General features: G+C 41.0%; 1 protein-coding gene across 8 annotated transcripts in view; it reads right to left on the bottom strand.

Moving 5' to 3' along the window:
• Positions 1–18,140, bottom strand: part of elmo1 (engulfment and cell motility 1 (ced-12 homolog, C. elegans)) — a 122,418-nt gene that overhangs the window by 23,117 nt on the left and 81,161 nt on the right. For 7 of the 8 annotated variants that reach the window (XM_037794251.1, XM_037794250.1, XM_037794252.1 and 4 more), the window contains one exon: positions 12,151–12,287. In XM_037794251.1, the coding sequence (XP_037650179.1) occupies positions 12,151–12,287 (137 nt within the window). Of the gene's footprint in view, positions 1–4,653; positions 5,091–12,150; positions 12,288–18,140 lie in introns of those variants that run through there. The other variant, XM_037794256.1, reaches the window with a different exon arrangement.

Below are 18,140 nucleotides of genomic sequence, written 5' to 3'. Positions count from 1 at the left end.
GTGATTAAACATCCATTCAAGGACATCAAAACAGGTATTATTTCATTATATTTCATATAATAACTCCCTTCAGGGACGATTCCTATCAACTAGTTAATGCACTTATAGCCGAGTAGAAATTTTATCCGAAAAATCAGTTTTAATACCTTTTTTTATCTGATTGAAGTTGGTCAAGTTCTCCATGAATAATGCAAAGAACACCCATTTAGGCCAATTACAGGGCTTTCACACCAAACGTTTGACATTGCAAAGGCCATTTTTGGTTATGGAGAGAGCTGCACAAGCCAAACTGTACTGTAGCAGTGGACACTACTAGGGGTGGGGGAAAAAATCAATACAGCATAGTATCGCGATATTTGGCGTGGCAATGTTCAAACCGATACACGGACGTCAAGTATCGATCTTTTATTATATAAACTATTCTGTCTTTCAGAGGTTGTAGCGGGCTCAATCTTAAAGCTAGAGTGAAGATTCTGGTATCATATGAAACTGGAAAACCTATAGCTCAAAAGTAGAAAGAAGAAGTAGAAAACAATGCTCCAAAGTTCTGCAAAACTTTGGCGAGGAAAAACTGGCATGGCCATTTTCAAAGGGGTCCCTTGACCTCTGACCTCAACATATGTGCATGAACACTCTGAGATAAACAGAGTGAAAACTGTATCTTATTACATAAAACAGATGTTGACAAACTGCATAATTTGCAGTTGAAAAAAGGTAATAAATCGCAATATATCACAATATATCTTATCGCCACACTCAGCACATCGCAAAATTGCAAATGAGATCATATTGTGACTTACGTATTGTGATAATAATGTATCGTAGGGCCTCTGGTGATTCCCACCACTAGACACTATGCAGATTTTCCACCAGGTTTTGCAGCACATTAGCTGATTTTTATGTGCAACGGGATTCAGTCATGGTGCTAGTTAGCTGCTTTGTATAATTATGTGCTGCTCTTCATTCTGCACAATACCTCTCGCTTTCGCGTGTTTGGACTGAAGCACTGAGGCAAGACTCAAAGAGAGTGATTTAATTTATGCGAGAGTGTGGCTTCAGACAGAAAACTACTGAGTGTATCTTCCTTACATGCGCCATCACCCTCACACCGATAGATGCTTCAAATTAAACCCAGATTCAATCAGTGATGCATCAAAACTGGATTATCAGGAGATACTGATGATGAGGCCTACAGCAGCCATATTCCAGCACGTATCCACGACAGGACACACCCACACACTAGAGCCTCTGTGGAGACTTTTCATTGTCTGCAAGGAGAATCTTGCACACTCACTTATCAATAAACAAACAGATGTAAATAAATGAATAGATAGATGAATAACTAAATCAAAAGACAGGAAAACTTGAGTTTACTTGTCTTTTCCCTTCTGATTTCCAGTGAGCTGCTGTGAAGATGGGATACCAGTATCATCAGCATCCCTGCTCATGTAGCTCTGCTGGTTTGATGCTAATGGATGATGATCTCTCTGGTCTGATTAGTGAGCTTAGCTTCTGCGTTCTGAGTGTGAGTGGGCCAACGCTGCTTGAGATCAGAGACACCCCCCCCCTTTAGGCACACGCACAAAACAAACATGAAAAACTAACGCACAGAAGAAAAACGAGTCCCTGCGTAGACACAAAGCTCAGCATTCACACTCTGCTCTTGCTACACACTTGCATACAACAACAAACTCATAAAACCATACACACACCCCTACAAGGACTCAAACGCACCAATTTGTTGCGACGCATGTACGAACACACATCCACGCACTGTCCGAGTGCGCATACGCACACGTGCAAAAACAATAAAGCAAACCTTGTTAAGGGAGTGGGAGGTGAGGCAGCCAGGCAGAAAGATATAAATAGCCTGTCTGAATTCAACAATAGAGGTGGAGGGGGGTCGAGAGACAAGAATGAGGAGGAGGAAGAGAGGGAGAGAGACCACAGGAGGGAGAGAAAGAGAAAAAAGAAAGAGCTATAAAGGGATAGAGGAAAGGAAAGAGAGAGGTAAATAAAACCAGTATGGAATAAGAAAACAGCGGGTCTCATTGCAGGAGAGGAGAGGAGAGGAGAGGAGAGGAGTGGGGGAGGGGCTGGTTTACTGTGTCCTGATAGGAGTCATAGATGTGCCGCTTCATGCAAAGCAGCAGCAGTCACAGTTGTTGGCGTATGGCAGCGAGTGCAGCGCTTTCGCCAACTGTCCCGAGCCGCTTCTTGGAATCCAAACATGGCATCCGCCCAAAAACCTTTGGCACCTGCACTCACATTATCATTGTCACATCACTTCTGACCGGACACACCCACTTCATTAATCATGTATGTGTACAATGTTAACCTTCTGGCAAAGTGGAGGAACTGTCCCGTTGCTAAAGAGCAGAGCAAGAAATCATTTGCATTGATTTGCATTAGGTGCCCTTAATTGATTTGCGGTCAAAATAAAGTCATTTTCTTTAATAGTAGCCAAACACAAAGTGAGGTGATGGTTGATGAGAGGGAGTCTGCTGCTGCTGCTGCTGCTGCTGCTGGGGCTTTTGAGGATTGCCATGTGAATAATCCCACATGGGACAGGTCAGTCTTCAACATGGCTGAACAAAGCAGATTATCTACTCCCCTCTGTATCACCTCAAGCCAGAGCAGATATGTCAAACACCAACGAAATAAAAAGGCTTTGCTTCATGTGTGCGTGGTTTATTTAGCTGAAGTGGTGGATGACCAGGTTCAAGGAGTCTTGCTCAAGGGCACTACTACAGGACACTAATACAGACACAGACAACAATGGCATTTCTTAGTAATTGAACTGGGCTTGCCATGTAGGGAACAGTATCATTAACAGGGCTGCAACTAATGTCTATTTTTACTGTTGATTAAAGGAATAGATTGTCATTTTGGAAAATCGCTTTCTACGCCGAGAGTTAGATAGACTGGAAACAGCTAGCCTGGCCCCGCCGAATAACAGTCCAGCATCCCGGTAAAACCACAATGGGTCATTTTTACACTTTGTTTTTTGTACAAATAAAACGAATGAGATATAACATGTTAATAAGTGAGCTTTAGAGGTGCTGGGACGTGGATTTTCTTTTTACTTTTAGACAGAACCAGACTAGTTGTTTCTCCAATTCCGGTCTTTATGCTAAACTGTCTCCGAGTTAGAGCTGCAACGATTTATCGATTAGTTGTCAACTATTAAATTAATCACAAAGTATTTTGATAATAGATTAATCTGTTTGAGTATTTTCCTTTGTAAGAAAAAGTCAAAATTCTCTGATTCCAGCTTCTTAAATATGAATATTTTCTGGTTTCTTTACTCCTCTATGACAGTAAACTGAATATCTTTGAGTTGTGGACAAAACAAGACATTTAGAGGACGTCATCTTGGGCTTTGGGAAACACTGATTGATATTTTTCAACATTTTATGACATTTTATAGACCAAACAACTAATCGATCAATCAAGAAAATAATCAACAGTTTAATCAACAGTGAAAATAATGGTTAGTTGCAGCCCTACTCCAAGCTGTAACTTCATACTGAATAAACATATATGAGAGTGGCATAAAACTTCTCACCTAACTTTCTCCATAACGTTGAACTATTCCTTTAATCTGTCATTTCTTTTACTAGATGAATCAGGTATTTTCTTTAATAAAATGTTAGAAAATAGTGAAAAATGGCCATCACAATTTCCAAAGCCCACGTTAACATTTTCATATTTCATATTATTGTAAATTGAATGCAATGCAGAGAAAAGCAATACATCTATGCATTTCTTGCTTGGCGACTGACTAATGATTCAGCACTTATCAAAATTGCTGGAATATCATTTTCATTGACTGATTTATTATTCTACTAAACAATTTAGCACAACTCAGCCAAGACATAGTTCCTCTGTGCAAAAGCCAGGTTTAAAAGCACAGTGAGTAGATACAATTGTACTGTGTATTGTCCAAAACAAAACAAAATCAGGCTCTGGCAATATTTCACAGACTCCGGCTCTACAGTCGGGGACTGACCCCACTCTAATCCGGTGTCAAACCCTTCTGGCTAAAACACTGGTTGAAGCTCATCCAAGGCTGAGAGAGACAGTGAGGAGTGGAGGAGATCAGTAGTAGTGGCATTGAATTCCTCTGGTGACAAACGGTGGGTGTTGGTGGTGTGGAGTAATCCCATTCACAACAACAAAGCCCAACCCCCCACCACACGCACACACACACACACACGCACACACTGTACACTGGAATACAGATGATGCCTGGAGTGATGGGGGGTAGGTGTGTATGCATGCATGCAGATGTGGGTGTGCATTGGGGAGGGTGAAATTGTAATCTTGCAGATTATATGTGTGTAACTGAATGTGTGTGTGTGTTAACAAAAAGGCTGTGATCTTGGTCCTTGAACCTGCTTACGCCTCACTGAGTCTACACAGCCAAATCTGTCCCTCCTCTTTCTCTTCCGCTCTGCCCCCTGTCCCATCTTCTCCATCCCTGCCTTTTCTTCCCCTCTCCATCCTCCTCCCTCCCCTCTTCCTCCTCCTCCGCAGCCAGGCAACAACACAAACAGTCCCTCTTCCTCCTTTTACTACCACCTCCCCTTGCTCCATCCATCCATTGCTAATTAAAAACCACTCTCTCTTTTCTCATTTCTTGGTACTTACATGTCACCTCCATGTTTCCAAGTGTGGTGCGATACTCTCCACAGTGACCGGTGAATCCTTGTGCTTTTGCCAGAGAAGGAGTTTTCTAGCGCCCGACGGGAGACAGGGATTGATGGAAGGATGGATGGATGGAGGAAGCAGATGGGTCCTTGGAGGAGCGGTCTAGCTGATTGTGGACAGTTAGCTTTAGCGTTATAGCCACAATAAGGGAAGACTCGTCTGTCAACACAGCTTGTGCACCTCCTCCTTTTGCCTTTTCCTTTCTTGGCTATTTGTTCCTTCAGGTTTTCTGTTTGATTCTCTCTTTTAGCATATTCCCTTTAAATAAAAAAAAAAAAAAACTAACAACAAACTCTCCCTGTTTCTTCTTTAACTGTCCCCTCTACTATGATATTTCTGTATGCCTCTCTATCTGTCTTCCTCCCTCCCTCTGTGACTCTAAGAGCATCACCCAGGCTGCTCTGCTTCGCTTATGTTGATCTCCGGGCTTATGCCCTGATTGGACACACGCCACGATCAGAGACGCCAATGGTGGTGCAGCAAGTGGATCACATGATAAGTGTGTGCATGAGTGAGGGGGGGAGGTTTAGACGGAGGGGGAGGGAGGGAGGGAGGGATGAGAGAAGAGGAGGAGAAGAAGGAGGAGGGGTATCGTGAGTGGCTGCAAGCCGCTACATCAGCGAGGGATTCTTTTTTTTCTCCAGAGCAGAGAGAGATGGAGGCTTTTTTTCTCCTCTGTTGGGGAGGTGGAGGAGGAGAAGCTCTCAGCAGAGACGTTTGGGATGAAGAGACGACAGGCAGCCGTACAAGAAAGAGTCTCTGATAGACGCACACAAGCACATATAAACACAGGCGTGTACACATGCAGCGTGGAAGTGGCTCCATCCTACCGAAACAGAGCCAGAGTAGTGCAGCGCAGCAGCGGTAATTGGACAGCGGTTGCTATGGAAACAGGGGAAACGGTTGCTTGACGGTCAGAGCTGTGCCCTGGGAGCGTCAGACTTGCCTCCATTAAACACACACACACACACACACACACACACACACACACCTCTTGTTCTCTATAACCACTTACTAAAGCAAACAAGTCAAAATGTATAGTGGCTCTACCATGGTGTGTGTGTGTGTGTGTGTGTGTGTGTGTGTGTGTGTGAGATGAGGGGGGGGCTTCAGTGCCATAGTGTTTTTAAGCTTCATTTAAGCCTGTATGTTCCTTTGTCTTTAATGAGCATAGATTCATGTAAGAGCCCGTGTATGTGTGTTCATGTCTTTGTGTGCAGGGCAGATGCTCAGTCAGCCATGAAGAGCCAGCGGCTGAGAGAGCCTTCAGCGTCTCAGAAATGCTCACACACTCGCAGGCCACAGCGTCGCGCGCATCCAAATATCGATAAAACCCCCAAACGAGGTGTTTTAGTATTCCACACCTCAGAAAGCTCAGTGCCGTCAGCGTCTGGCAGCGACTGTAGGAGCTGCAGGGAAATCTAGCCGTGCAACTAACCGTGTTTTGAAGTGGACGCCCTCAGGATTACGAAGCTTATTATCCTTCCACACACCCCAGAGAGGATATACTGTATCCTCATATACTGTGTGTACATGAGAAATCGGATGTGGCATTGCATTTACATTTGTAGACTAGTCCTTTTACAACACAGACAACACAAATCTATCAGATTGTTGCTTACCATGCAAACTCCAAGGCATATTTACGCATATCATTGTGACTATTATTTCCTACTGATGAGTAATGGCTACTTAAGACTCATTCTTCATCAAGACACCATAAAAAAGACACCAATAACAAATTACATGACTGATTGCCTAAGACGAGGCAGCTCAGCTACAAAGTTCAATAGTCCAGTTAAATGACCAATTGGTTGCAGTTAAAAGGACAATAACTGTGCTTCAAATCAGCGGAAGTGGGATGGACAGTATTACTATCACAGTTATGCCTCCACCATCTATCATTACTGTAGTAGGCGAGTCAGCACTTACTGTTAATACAAATCAGTATTATCTTTGACATTATTCATCTAAACGTCCGTAAGTGTTCTAACCTTTGTGGAAAGTCATTGTTTCATCTGTTCAAGTTTGATTTTTACATTCCATTTATCTTTTATTTATCCAAAATAGTTATTTCTATCTTTCTTATTCCTATCCCCTCGACACAGTGAAAAACCTTTACCTTTATTTATACAGGTAATCTAACTGAGACACGTTGTCTCATTCTCAAGAGAGACCTGGTTATCTTTTGGTTTTTGCCAAATATATATCAATTATTTTCATAACAAAATCCATCTAACTTTTCCTGTAAAATGTTTTAATACTTTTGATGTCTTGAACTTTGGGGTGTGTATTTATCCTATCAAAGTTGCTAAACTAGCTAAAACTCATGTGTCAGAGGTACAGTAAGTGTTTGGATTTCAGTTGGCAAAAACTTTGTTTACAGTACATTTCAGAGAGTGTGGTTGTGCTCTAATTTACTACTATTACAATTTAAAGGAACAGTGTGTAACAATTAGGGGGATCTATTGGCAGAAATGGAATATAATATTAATAAGTGTGTTTTAGTGTGTAATCACCTGAAAAGAATCGTTGGGTTTTCGTTAGCTTAGAATGAGTCGTTTATATCTACATAGGGAGCGGGTCCTCTCTCCACAGAGTCCAGCATGTTGCACCGTCATGTTTCAACAGTGGCCCCGAGCGGACAAATCAAACTCTGTTAACTTTTCCTGCTTGGGCCAGAGTCGATAACGTTACTCGCTCCCGTCGCCACGGCTTTCTCTCTCTTTCTTCACCATTCTCTTCCACACACTGGCTCTGCTCCAAATGGCTCTAGAGACGGCGATTCGCATTTCATGTCGGCCACCGTAGTTCTCCAACTCCACTTGGCACATGAGAAAAGCTTCAGTTGGTTGCAATCTTCTCACTTCCCCGCTAGATAATGCCAGATCCTACACACGGGACCTATAATACCTAATTTTGTACAATCAAATCTTAAGGATTTGATCAAATCCCACTCGTAATTATACCCCACATATTCAGTTTACCAGGGACATCACAGAAGGGAGGCTAAAGATGCTATAACTGCTGTTTCACTGTGACTTTAAATGTTGATTTTTGTGATTTTCCTTTATCCTCACTTTACCGACCCCATAAAACACTTTAACTTAAAACAAATTTCCTCTTCTTTCCACGTCACTAATATTTTGTCATTTTTTATTTGCTCAAGCTAATGCTCAGGATTTAGTGGGATTTGCAATGAGCTTTCCCAGTGTGCCTTTTTGAGACATCTTCCTTCCTCTCCATCTTTTAGACATTTTGTTTTATGAAATGTGCAGTCAGTGACTGTTTCAGTTACAGATAAACAACTCAGCTTCTTGTTGACAGAATTGGGTACAAAATGACAACTTTCAGACATCATCAGAGGGGCTGATGTCTCCAGAGTGTTTCTAAGTTCAGAGCGGATACAAACTGAGACACTCAGCGTTAGAGGCTGGAAGCGCAGAGCTCCCGCACGCACCATTTAGCTGATAGGAAGCCCTCGAGACCAAACAGTCTTACCACCGACAAGCTGCTGCTGAATTTCAAACTCCCAAGGTGCAGAGTGATGAAAGATGAGGTTGGGGAGGGAAGAGGGGAGAGGGAAGAGGGAAGGGAAGCATCATCTATCCCAACTCAATCGAAACCGACTCTCGCCTTCAAGGGAGGGGTGTGAAGGATGGGAGTGGATAATAGGATCGCTTGCTCGGGGAGGTGTGTGTTCGGTACGTGTGTTGAATTCTCCCCAAAGATGAACTAGAAATACAGCTGAACATGAGATGTGGTAGTCATTCCAAGTCTATTAGAGATGGCTCTATCACTCTTGGCACATCTATCATTAAATAAATAACGTTTCAGTTCATCATTTGACAACATTTAGATCATCAGAGAAACAGATGTGACAAATTATCTTGTGTCACACTGCTGGATAGGGTTGTATATTAGCAAGAATCTGGTGATAAGAAATGTATCATGATACGGGGGTTATGATTCAATATAATGCGATACTGCGAGTAAGGCGATATATTGCGATTTTTTTTATGAAAACTGTCATAGTATAAAGAACGCACCATCATCTGCATAAAATCTGAGTAAAAAAAGTTTACTTTTTTATGCAATCAGAACAGTGGGATCTGCATTTGCATTCATCACAGTCCCTCCAACATCATAGCACTACTTTGAGAGGGCACACAAACTGAGAGGGCACATATCTTTGCTAATGAAATAAAGTATTGACTTTAGTTAAACTTTGCATGTAAATTATCAATTAAAAATCGATATAGTGTTTTTGAGAATCAATATAGTATCACAAAACATAATATCGCGATATTCGATTTTTCCGATATTATCTTACACCCCTACTGCTGAACATTTTCTTTTTTTCCATCTCTGAATTCATTAAACCGAAAATAAAATCATGCTCAGAAGTGATTCCACTACTAAAAGCTTTTTTTAGTGAGTGGCAAAAAGTAGAAACACAGTTGGTGGTGAGGACTTCAATAGACTGTAGGTGGATTCAACAACAGCTACAGAGGATGACTACGTCTTTCTGTTTCTCATCTCGACTACAATATGTTATGATTCTCCATTTGTAGCCTCAGCAGTAGATCAAAATGATGTACCAAGTCTCAAAACAACAACAACAACAACATATTTCACAATCACTCAGTTATCTCCTTTGTGAAAGTTGAGCCAGACTTTATTCACAATCTTGCATCCGAGCGCTAACTCCTGTTTGTAATAACAGACTGGCTTATGAAACCCACACTGCTGTCTTCCATCATCTTTACTCATAGTGAAATAACGGAGGATGATGCAACTCCAGCATCACTCCATTCACAAACAAAAATAAGATGAGCAAACTCTTGAAATTTCATTCCGGGGATGCTGGAGGATGAATAAGCAATTGCAGTGTCACTTTCATGTAGAACAAATATGCGTCCATTTACAGTAGTGTGACATATTGGACCTGCAGAGCAAATGTAGAGGTGAGGAGCGGCTCACCATTTCAATGCTGATCAAAGCCAGTAAATATGAGCAAAGGATTCGGACCACGGGGTGGCTTGTAGCTTGCACCAGTCTGGTATTTGATACCATAATATAATCATCATTTGTTTGACAAATCAGGGAAAAGGGATACGGCATCTGCTGACTGCTACATCTGATGCCCAATTGAATGCATAACATACAATATCTGTCATAAATACCTCATTACTATCACCGTCTGGCAGCACACACACACACATATTTCCTGTGTGAGCCGACTCAACATTAGCCAGCTTACAGGAAGTTTTTCATCTTCATCCAGACTCCAATGAGCTCCAAATGATGATGAAGTAGCTTAATCAGTGACTCAGCCAATAGAGGCGGCTAATGTTTCATATCAGAGAGGAAAAAAAACAACAATGTAGGAAAAATTCAAATTCTAACAAGCCCCCGAGATGTGTATGCAGCTCCCGCTCTGAATCTGCGCCCTTAAAAAGGAAACGCCTAAAGCATGCTCATCTGTGCAAACAGGAAAAAAACATTTCCAAAGTCTATGAACCGTAACCAGGCCTGCTATTTGAACGTGACTCTTGGCAATGCCGTTTCTAATAACTAACAGAATTTGAGATATGATTAATACTGTAGTGATTAAGACTGAGCTGTGTGACTGTGTCTCCTGCCAGTGTCTATAACAGAAAGTCAATGAAGCATGGCACAAATCCTACTGTGCCACTGTTGTGTTCTTGGCGTCATAATCTATTAGCCGTGGTGGAAGAAGTGCTCAGATTTTTTACTTAAATAAAAGTAGAAATACCATAGCTTAAAAATTAGGGCTGTCAATCAATTAAAATATTTAATCGGGATTAATCGCATGATTGTCCATGATTAATCGCACGTTTTTTATCTGTTCAAAATGTACCTTAAAGGGAGATTTGTCATGTATTTAACACTCTTATCAACATGGGTGTGGGAAAATGTGCTTGCTTTATGCAAATGTATGTTTAAATGTATTATTGGAAATCAATTAACAACACAAAATAATGACAAATATTGTCCAGAAACCCTCACAGGTACTGAATTTAGTATAAAAAATATGCTCAAATCATAACATGGCAAACTGCAGCCCAACAGGCAACAACAGCTGTCAGTGTGTCAGTGTGCTGACTTGACTATGACTTGCCTCAAACTGCATGTGATTATCATAAAGTGGGCATGTCTGTAAAGAGGAGACTCGTCGGTACACGTTATTTAACCTCCTTCTTGACAAGCTAGTATGACATGGTTGATACCAATCGATTCCTTAGTTTTTCTAGTTTCATATGATACCAGTATTTTCACTCTAGCTTTAAAACCTGGCCTGCTACAACCTTAGAAACATCCATTGTGTGAACATGTTAAAATATTAGCGCCGTTAAAACAAATTTGCGTTAACACATTATCGCATTAACTTTGACAGCCCTACTAAAATTACTACATTTAAAGTTAAAGTCTTAAATTCGGTTCTGTTTTTATCATTAACAAATACTCATAAGAGCTCTTTAATGTTGTAGTTCGTTAATGTGGAGGCAACCTTTGATACTTTGTATACTACTGGGTAGATTAGCAGTATATTAATGCATCATATCATGTAATCTGATAATTTAAAAATGAACTAGTAACAATAAGTTTCAAGTAAATGTGGTGGAGTAAAAAGTACAATATTTACATCTGACATGTAGTGACGTAGAAAGTATCATAACATGGAAATACTCAAGTAAAGTATATCAAAAGTGTACCTAAGTACAGTCCTTGAGTAAATGTTCTTAGTTACATGCCATGTCTATTAGGCGTCATTTTGGATTGTCAACTCACGTTTGAAGCCCATATTAGGAAAGTGTCCAAACTATCAAAACAAATGTAAACTGTTTTTGTTTGATAAGACTTTGTACACTTTATCTGCTTATCTGTATGTAAGAGTGTTTATCTGCATGGTCACTGGTGAATAAACAAATAAAAAACAAGTTATTTTGTAACAGCAGATCTTGGATGCACAAAATAATTCATGCTGTGATTTCTTATGATGTCGCATCTGCCTGTGTTCAGTTCTTTTAATGTTTTTTAATTAGTCAAAGACAGGAGCTGTGTCCCAAATCGACAGGAAATTATAAAAATACAACTGCCATGGATCAAACTAGGTAATGTTACTGCCAATTTCAAATTTGGAAACTTATTAAAAAATGTTCCTGGAGCTGTCTCGTCTGTGTCTACAATGTGTTTTAACTTCTTCCAGCTGAGAGGAGGCCATCAACAACACACTCAAAAATCAAACAAACTTAGTATGCAGACCGGCATCAAGTGAACTTAGTTTTGTCACTTTTCCAGTGTGAATGCACTACAAACTCAGAACCTAGTTATAGTCAGTATGGAAATGGGGCACAGTGATGTTGCTTATTCATCTCAACCTCCCATCCCACGCACACACATGCAGCGTACCTTGTTGAAGTCTTCACTCGTGGCTCTCATCTCCTTCCAGGTTTTGTTGAGCAGCTGGATGCAGATGCAGAAGAACTCCTCGAAGGAGCGATCGTGGGTGAAGAACATGGGGTGGAAGTCGTGGCAGTTTTCACTGGCTGTGGAAACAAGAGAGAAAAGAGTTGTCACCTACAGTACATGCAGCAGTTTAAATGAAAGCCGATACCAGAGAGTGACAGCAATCCATTTTATGGTGACACTTAATTTAATGAACACAAAACAAATCACTTTGCATTTAACAACTGTTAAACTGTTTAACAACAACAATAAATGCAACTGTAATCACTTGTAGTTACTGCCCTAAATAATTCTCTAATGGGTGCAATAATTACCTAGTATTCATTCCAGTACTTATTGGTATTTAGTAGGGCTGTCCTCGACCAAAGAAATTCGTACTCAACTAACACTCATACGATTTTGTTGAGTAATCAAAGAGTTGATTTATCGACAGATCTGTAAAACTCTCTTCTCCACAACGACTCACACAAAAGCACCACTTTAAAAGGCCTTTACATTAACTTTTAATGTGAAAGGTAAGAGGTTGAAAGGAGTAATGAAGTTTGCTGTCCCGCCCTGGACTATGGAGCCTCATAAATATAGGAGCAACTCAACCCGTTCCGCACAACATTAATGGTTGATGCCTTTATTTGCGATTCAAATGCTCAGAAAATGGACCTTGTTAATGATGATCTATGCTGTTGATACTTGAAGGACAGTGTAACATGAGATTGGCATCAATCTTACCATCTGACTCTCGGCAAGAGAGTGAAAAAGCTTATTTCCCAAAAATGTCAAGCTGTTCTTTAATACACAAACTGTATCACTGACTCATCTGACCATAGTCTGGATTTTGTATATTCATATGTTACCACTGCACCCTTAATCAGAGCTCAATATATCTAATCCACATTAAGCCTGATCCTGACTCACATCCACTACATGTCCACATACAACGACACAGAGATAAAAGAACAGCCAGTTGGCCAGCAAAAGTCAATTAACTTTTTATCTCTCTCCTCCATTGAGCGACTCATGCCATATGGTGGCCTTCAATTTATAAATATGCAATTGGGCCTGAAGGAATGTGGCCCCCAGCCTGCACCTGAAAGCCTGACTAATGCACAACAACACGGCCGAGAAGCCCACACACTTAGCTAGAAAAATCATCAAATGACTGCTGCTGAAAGGTTCTGCATTACACTTAAAAGGGACAAATGTGTAATGATCACACGTGATCATTCTGACACTTTAGCTTCAAAGAATAAATCATCATGCTTGTGCACGCTAGCTTCATATTCATAATACAGCATCTTCCAGAAGATAAGAGTCCAGAGTAATATGAGATGTGACAGACTGCTCATGAGAGATAATCTGAGTCTGCGTTACAGACATGGCAGGAAGTTGATGTGTTTACTGAGAATGAGATACAGTCCCCCAACAAAGCGTATGTTATTGAAAATTTAGCTCACAAAATACTCCTTGGAGACAAATTGTGACCAGCAAACACGGTTCCAACCGGATTTGGTTGAGATTTTTCATTTTCTAAACCTAGAGGAGGTTTATTTTCTTTATTAGCAATGCACTGAAGCGCTTCAATCCCCGCTATTTGTGTGAGAGTGTGTTTGAAATAGGAATGGGAGGGAAGAGGGAAAGCCAGGGCTCTTGAGTGCCCAAACCATATTAACCAAGAGGTAGAATAACAAGGCTTGACATTCATTTGTAGTAAATTCATCTCCCTGTCGTCGTCTTGCTGAGATGAGTGGCGGGCCTTGAGCCAAAGGTTGGTTCATTTAAAGAGTTTCAGAGAAGAGCAGCAGGGGCACCAGTCCACCACGAGCAGCCATGAAATTGGATGGAAGGGGTCAGGCAGCAATTGAAACTTCACAGTATAATGAGTGATGCCCACAGGCCACGGGCACAGCGACCTGAGCCTTGATTTGGAGCGATGGATGGGAGATTAAGGGGAGGGCGAGGTGGAGAAATCCGGGGGGATGTGCTACCGGTGCCGGTAGTCAATCAGGAAACTAATGGAGGCGAGCCAAAACAGATGCTGACTGGCTGCTTAGTCAACAGTGTATTGCCCCTGTGGACAAGAGGAAAAGATGAAAAAGAAAAGGTGAATTTAAAAAAAAGTCATATATCCTTTAGGCCGACTGGTAAAAGTTGTTTAGAAAGGTTGAAGTTTGGAGTGACCTCTGAGCTAAATGGGCTGTTTATTGATAGGACCAACAGAGCCCTGAAGTGGCAAGGTGAGGGGAATTACATGTCAAGGCTTATTTGGGGGGATTCAGACAGTGAGCAGTCTCATGTGGCTCTGCAGAAATTCCTCCATCCTCAGGTTTTGCGAGGCATGCTGAGTCGCAGACAGTTTTATTACCTCTCGCGGGGCTCAGCAGGACCTGAAGCAGCACAGCGATGAGGCAAAAAACAACAACATTATAGCGTGTTGATGCTCAAAATAGTCCACAAACAGTGTTCTGCATTGTAATACTCTCATTTCAAACTCACCCAAATGGTTACAGAGTGTGGATCACTGAATATTTCATCAAACAAACATAATTCATCCACGCTGAGGAAATAATTTAAGAGGGGGGAAATCTGGGCGCAGATGCTCTGCATTTTAGCAGACTCCTGAGATGAAAACGCAACAGTACGGTGGTGTAATACTTGTATCTATGGGAGAAAAAAAAATCAAAGACTTGTAGACATTAAATTATTTACCCTTGGGGTATGTATCAAAAGGGCTACGATTTCATTGGTTCATTAAATGTGGACGCAAACACACGCAATTTAACCTCATACTGTAGTTGCTGTTCCATTTCAAATTCAATGCAGAGGAAAACGACACTATCCCAATACAGACTGCACCATATTACATTGATCCTTTAAGAATTACCAGCTGTTTGAATGTATAGTTTTTGCAGAAGAATAGTCCACATGGGAGGGAAAAAAAACAATTTAATACTTCCGTTTTCATCATTTCAGCTGTTTTCCAGCTAGCTGAAATGTCACGTCTGAATCATTCTCACCGCTGCACAAATGCACTTAAAATGATCCGCCTGAACGGGGATGGCACTGTGTGAGTGCAAAGTCATGTTACTGTGATTAGGCAACTATTGCTTTAAGCCTTACTAGCCTTGTTTTTTGTTGTTGTTGTTGTTTTTCCCAAAGCAATGCTTCAGCATTATTCTGATGATGTAATAAAAACATCTGCTACACTAAAATACTCAGCCACCCATCACACTGACTGATGGGGCTTAGTAGCTGGATTGGCTGTACTGACGAAAAAAAGGAACACAGCTCCTCGCTAGTCTTGCCCCAAATCGTTTGGTTGCACACGACCTTAATCTGAGGCTGGCCACAGTCATCCTGTGTGTGTGTATGTATGTCTGGTCGTAACAGGGAACCATTAGGAAACTTCTTTCAATACCACAAACCGTCATTTCTGTCTTCATAACAACGAATATTGATGAGTGAAGTTACCTTATGACAATGTCTTTCTATAGGGGGACAAAGAGATGAGACTTGTCACTCAAAATATAGAAGAAACATATTCAGAATATTCTGTCGGCAGCAGGGACGCCATGAGCTATATCCATTTCTTTTCATTACACACCATTGAAATATCAATTTACTGGTCACTATAAAGTAAACTAGTGATTGTCTATCATGTAAGGAGCACTAAATGAGTGAATCAGAAAGTGATTTCTGACAAAGCGTAAAGTAGGGTTGCGTCCGAAATTGCATACTACACTGCAAACCCAATATGTGTGCTATCGATCAACATACTTTTGTGTGAATAAACAGCAGTATGTATCTTTTCGAACACACTGTGCAGTAATTTACCTCATCACTTCCTGAGAGCCTTCTTGCCAGTTGGAGACGTGTAACCATGGTAACTCGTGTCAAACTCATGTGACCAAAACTACGAATTTTGAGAAGTCTGAATTCATTTAAAATATATACTATTCCTAGCAAAGGGTAATCTTATATACACTTAAATTGAAGCGTTATTGATATTACAGAGCTGTCCGTCAACGTCTGTTATGAATGTTGTCATCACTACCGCATTGCATTGTGGGATATTTATACCGCCGTAGTGTCCAGCGTTGCATACTGTAATATTTTACCGGAAATAGTATGCAATTTGTTTACTATTTGTTTCGGACACACTAAAAAATCTCACATCCTGTTTTAATGCACTAAATAGTAAATACTAAATTTTGGACGCAACCACGGTATTTTGTCTTTAGTTAATGGAAAACTACTTCTGTAACATCACTGATTGAGAGTTGACCAGAGAGAGCAGAGCACTTTTCTTCCTTATTATGAGTTCAGCTGCATTCTACCAGCACTTTCTACTGGTCTTTTTCCATTACCGCTGTTACTTTAAATTCTCTTCTTCTATGCAATAATAGATATTGAAAACTGCATTGTGCCATGACCCATGTCTCTAAAACAGGTAAGAAACATGAGGCTGAGCACTTCTGAACCACTGTGAACTGACTGGACTCTTAATTGGTTTAAATGGGTTACGTAAAACCTCTCTACCTTCCTATACCTTCCTTCCTTCCACTAAGGAACAGCCTTCTCTCCTACAGGCAGGCTAACATGGTCATGGAGATGGGGTGGGCGACTGGACGCATCAAGTGCCTGAGGAGTCTGACACTTCTCGATGGATGAGTCACACAGCCAGGGACACACACACACACACACACACACACACACACACTGCACTCTGCTTGTAGCTGGATGACACGCCGCGAAACGGCAGGGTAGTTATGAACTCTCTCTCAATTTAAGTCACAATTTATGACTCTTTTTGGCCGAGCATATGGGGCCACAGCAGACCATTTGGATGGATGGAAAATGGGTCGTAATGAGTTTTCTTTGTCCGGTATGCTTTTCATCCATCTGCACTACCAGATGTTCAGTGCCTGTACCACCCATAAAGTAGGTAACAGGACACTGTGATGACCAGTTTAGGTTATGCCGGACCATATGCCCATATGGAATTTCTTTATGGTTACCGTGCAAGACTTTGTGACCATGTGTCACTACAAAATGATGACAAATAGATACGATTTGGTGGTACAACTGTTTGCCTTTGTTGTTCACACTTAATAGATAACAAAAATCTATTCGCTACTACACTACTCTGAGATAGTGGAAGAACTACTACACAACTTTGCCCAGGATATGAAAGGGAGTATATGTTTTGCTCAAGGACACGTAACCATGGTGAAATCTGAAAGGCCTTTTAGTTGTTTTTGACTATTTTTTCCTCACTCTCTCTCACTCTTTTGAGCAGACAAAGTGTTCAGAAATAGTATTTTAATTAGCTCAAGGGTCAAGAAACCTGTTTGGAAGACAGGAATTTTAGTAATCAACTTTTAAGTTAAGCAAAACCAAACACACTGGAAGTTTGCACACAACAGTCAGCACCAGAATCTCTTGTCCACACCAATGCTGCATTCACACAAATGAATATTCACACATTTTTCTCAGATGGTTACCCTCCTTGCTAGACTTGTAGTCAAGGCTGACAGTTCATTGACAAGCGAAGCCAGATACAAACATTTTTTCTTTTAAATTAGCTGAATCGATTGTATTAGTATTAGTGTTAACATTGGATTTTAGGTAGATGTAATGTGCCAGTGATGGTAGCTTTGTAGCCATGTTACAACAAGTTTGTCAGCGATTCTAATCCAATACACATTTCGTCAAATTCAGCAAATATCTCCTCACGGTCCACTAGCTGTCCGTTCAGTGTGTGCTCTAAAAAACAATCTGGTGTTCATTCATACCGTGGCTCTGTAACAAAGTGGCTCAGACCAAGCCACACAACATTATCCCAACAAATCAGCCACAGGGTGCGTTCATGCTCGTGCAGAGGACAGGGGAAAGGCCATGGATGTATAAAGAGAAAGACAATCGGAGGAAGAGGGATG

Source organism: Sebastes umbrosus, chromosome 15 (genome assembly GCF_015220745.1).
Source record: "Sebastes umbrosus isolate fSebUmb1 chromosome 15, fSebUmb1.pri, whole genome shotgun sequence".
Taxonomy (NCBI): Eukaryota; Metazoa; Chordata; class Actinopteri; order Perciformes; family Sebastidae; genus Sebastes; species Sebastes umbrosus.
The sequence above is the reverse complement of the archived record's forward strand: the minus strand, read 5'-3'. Positions and strand labels throughout refer to the sequence as shown.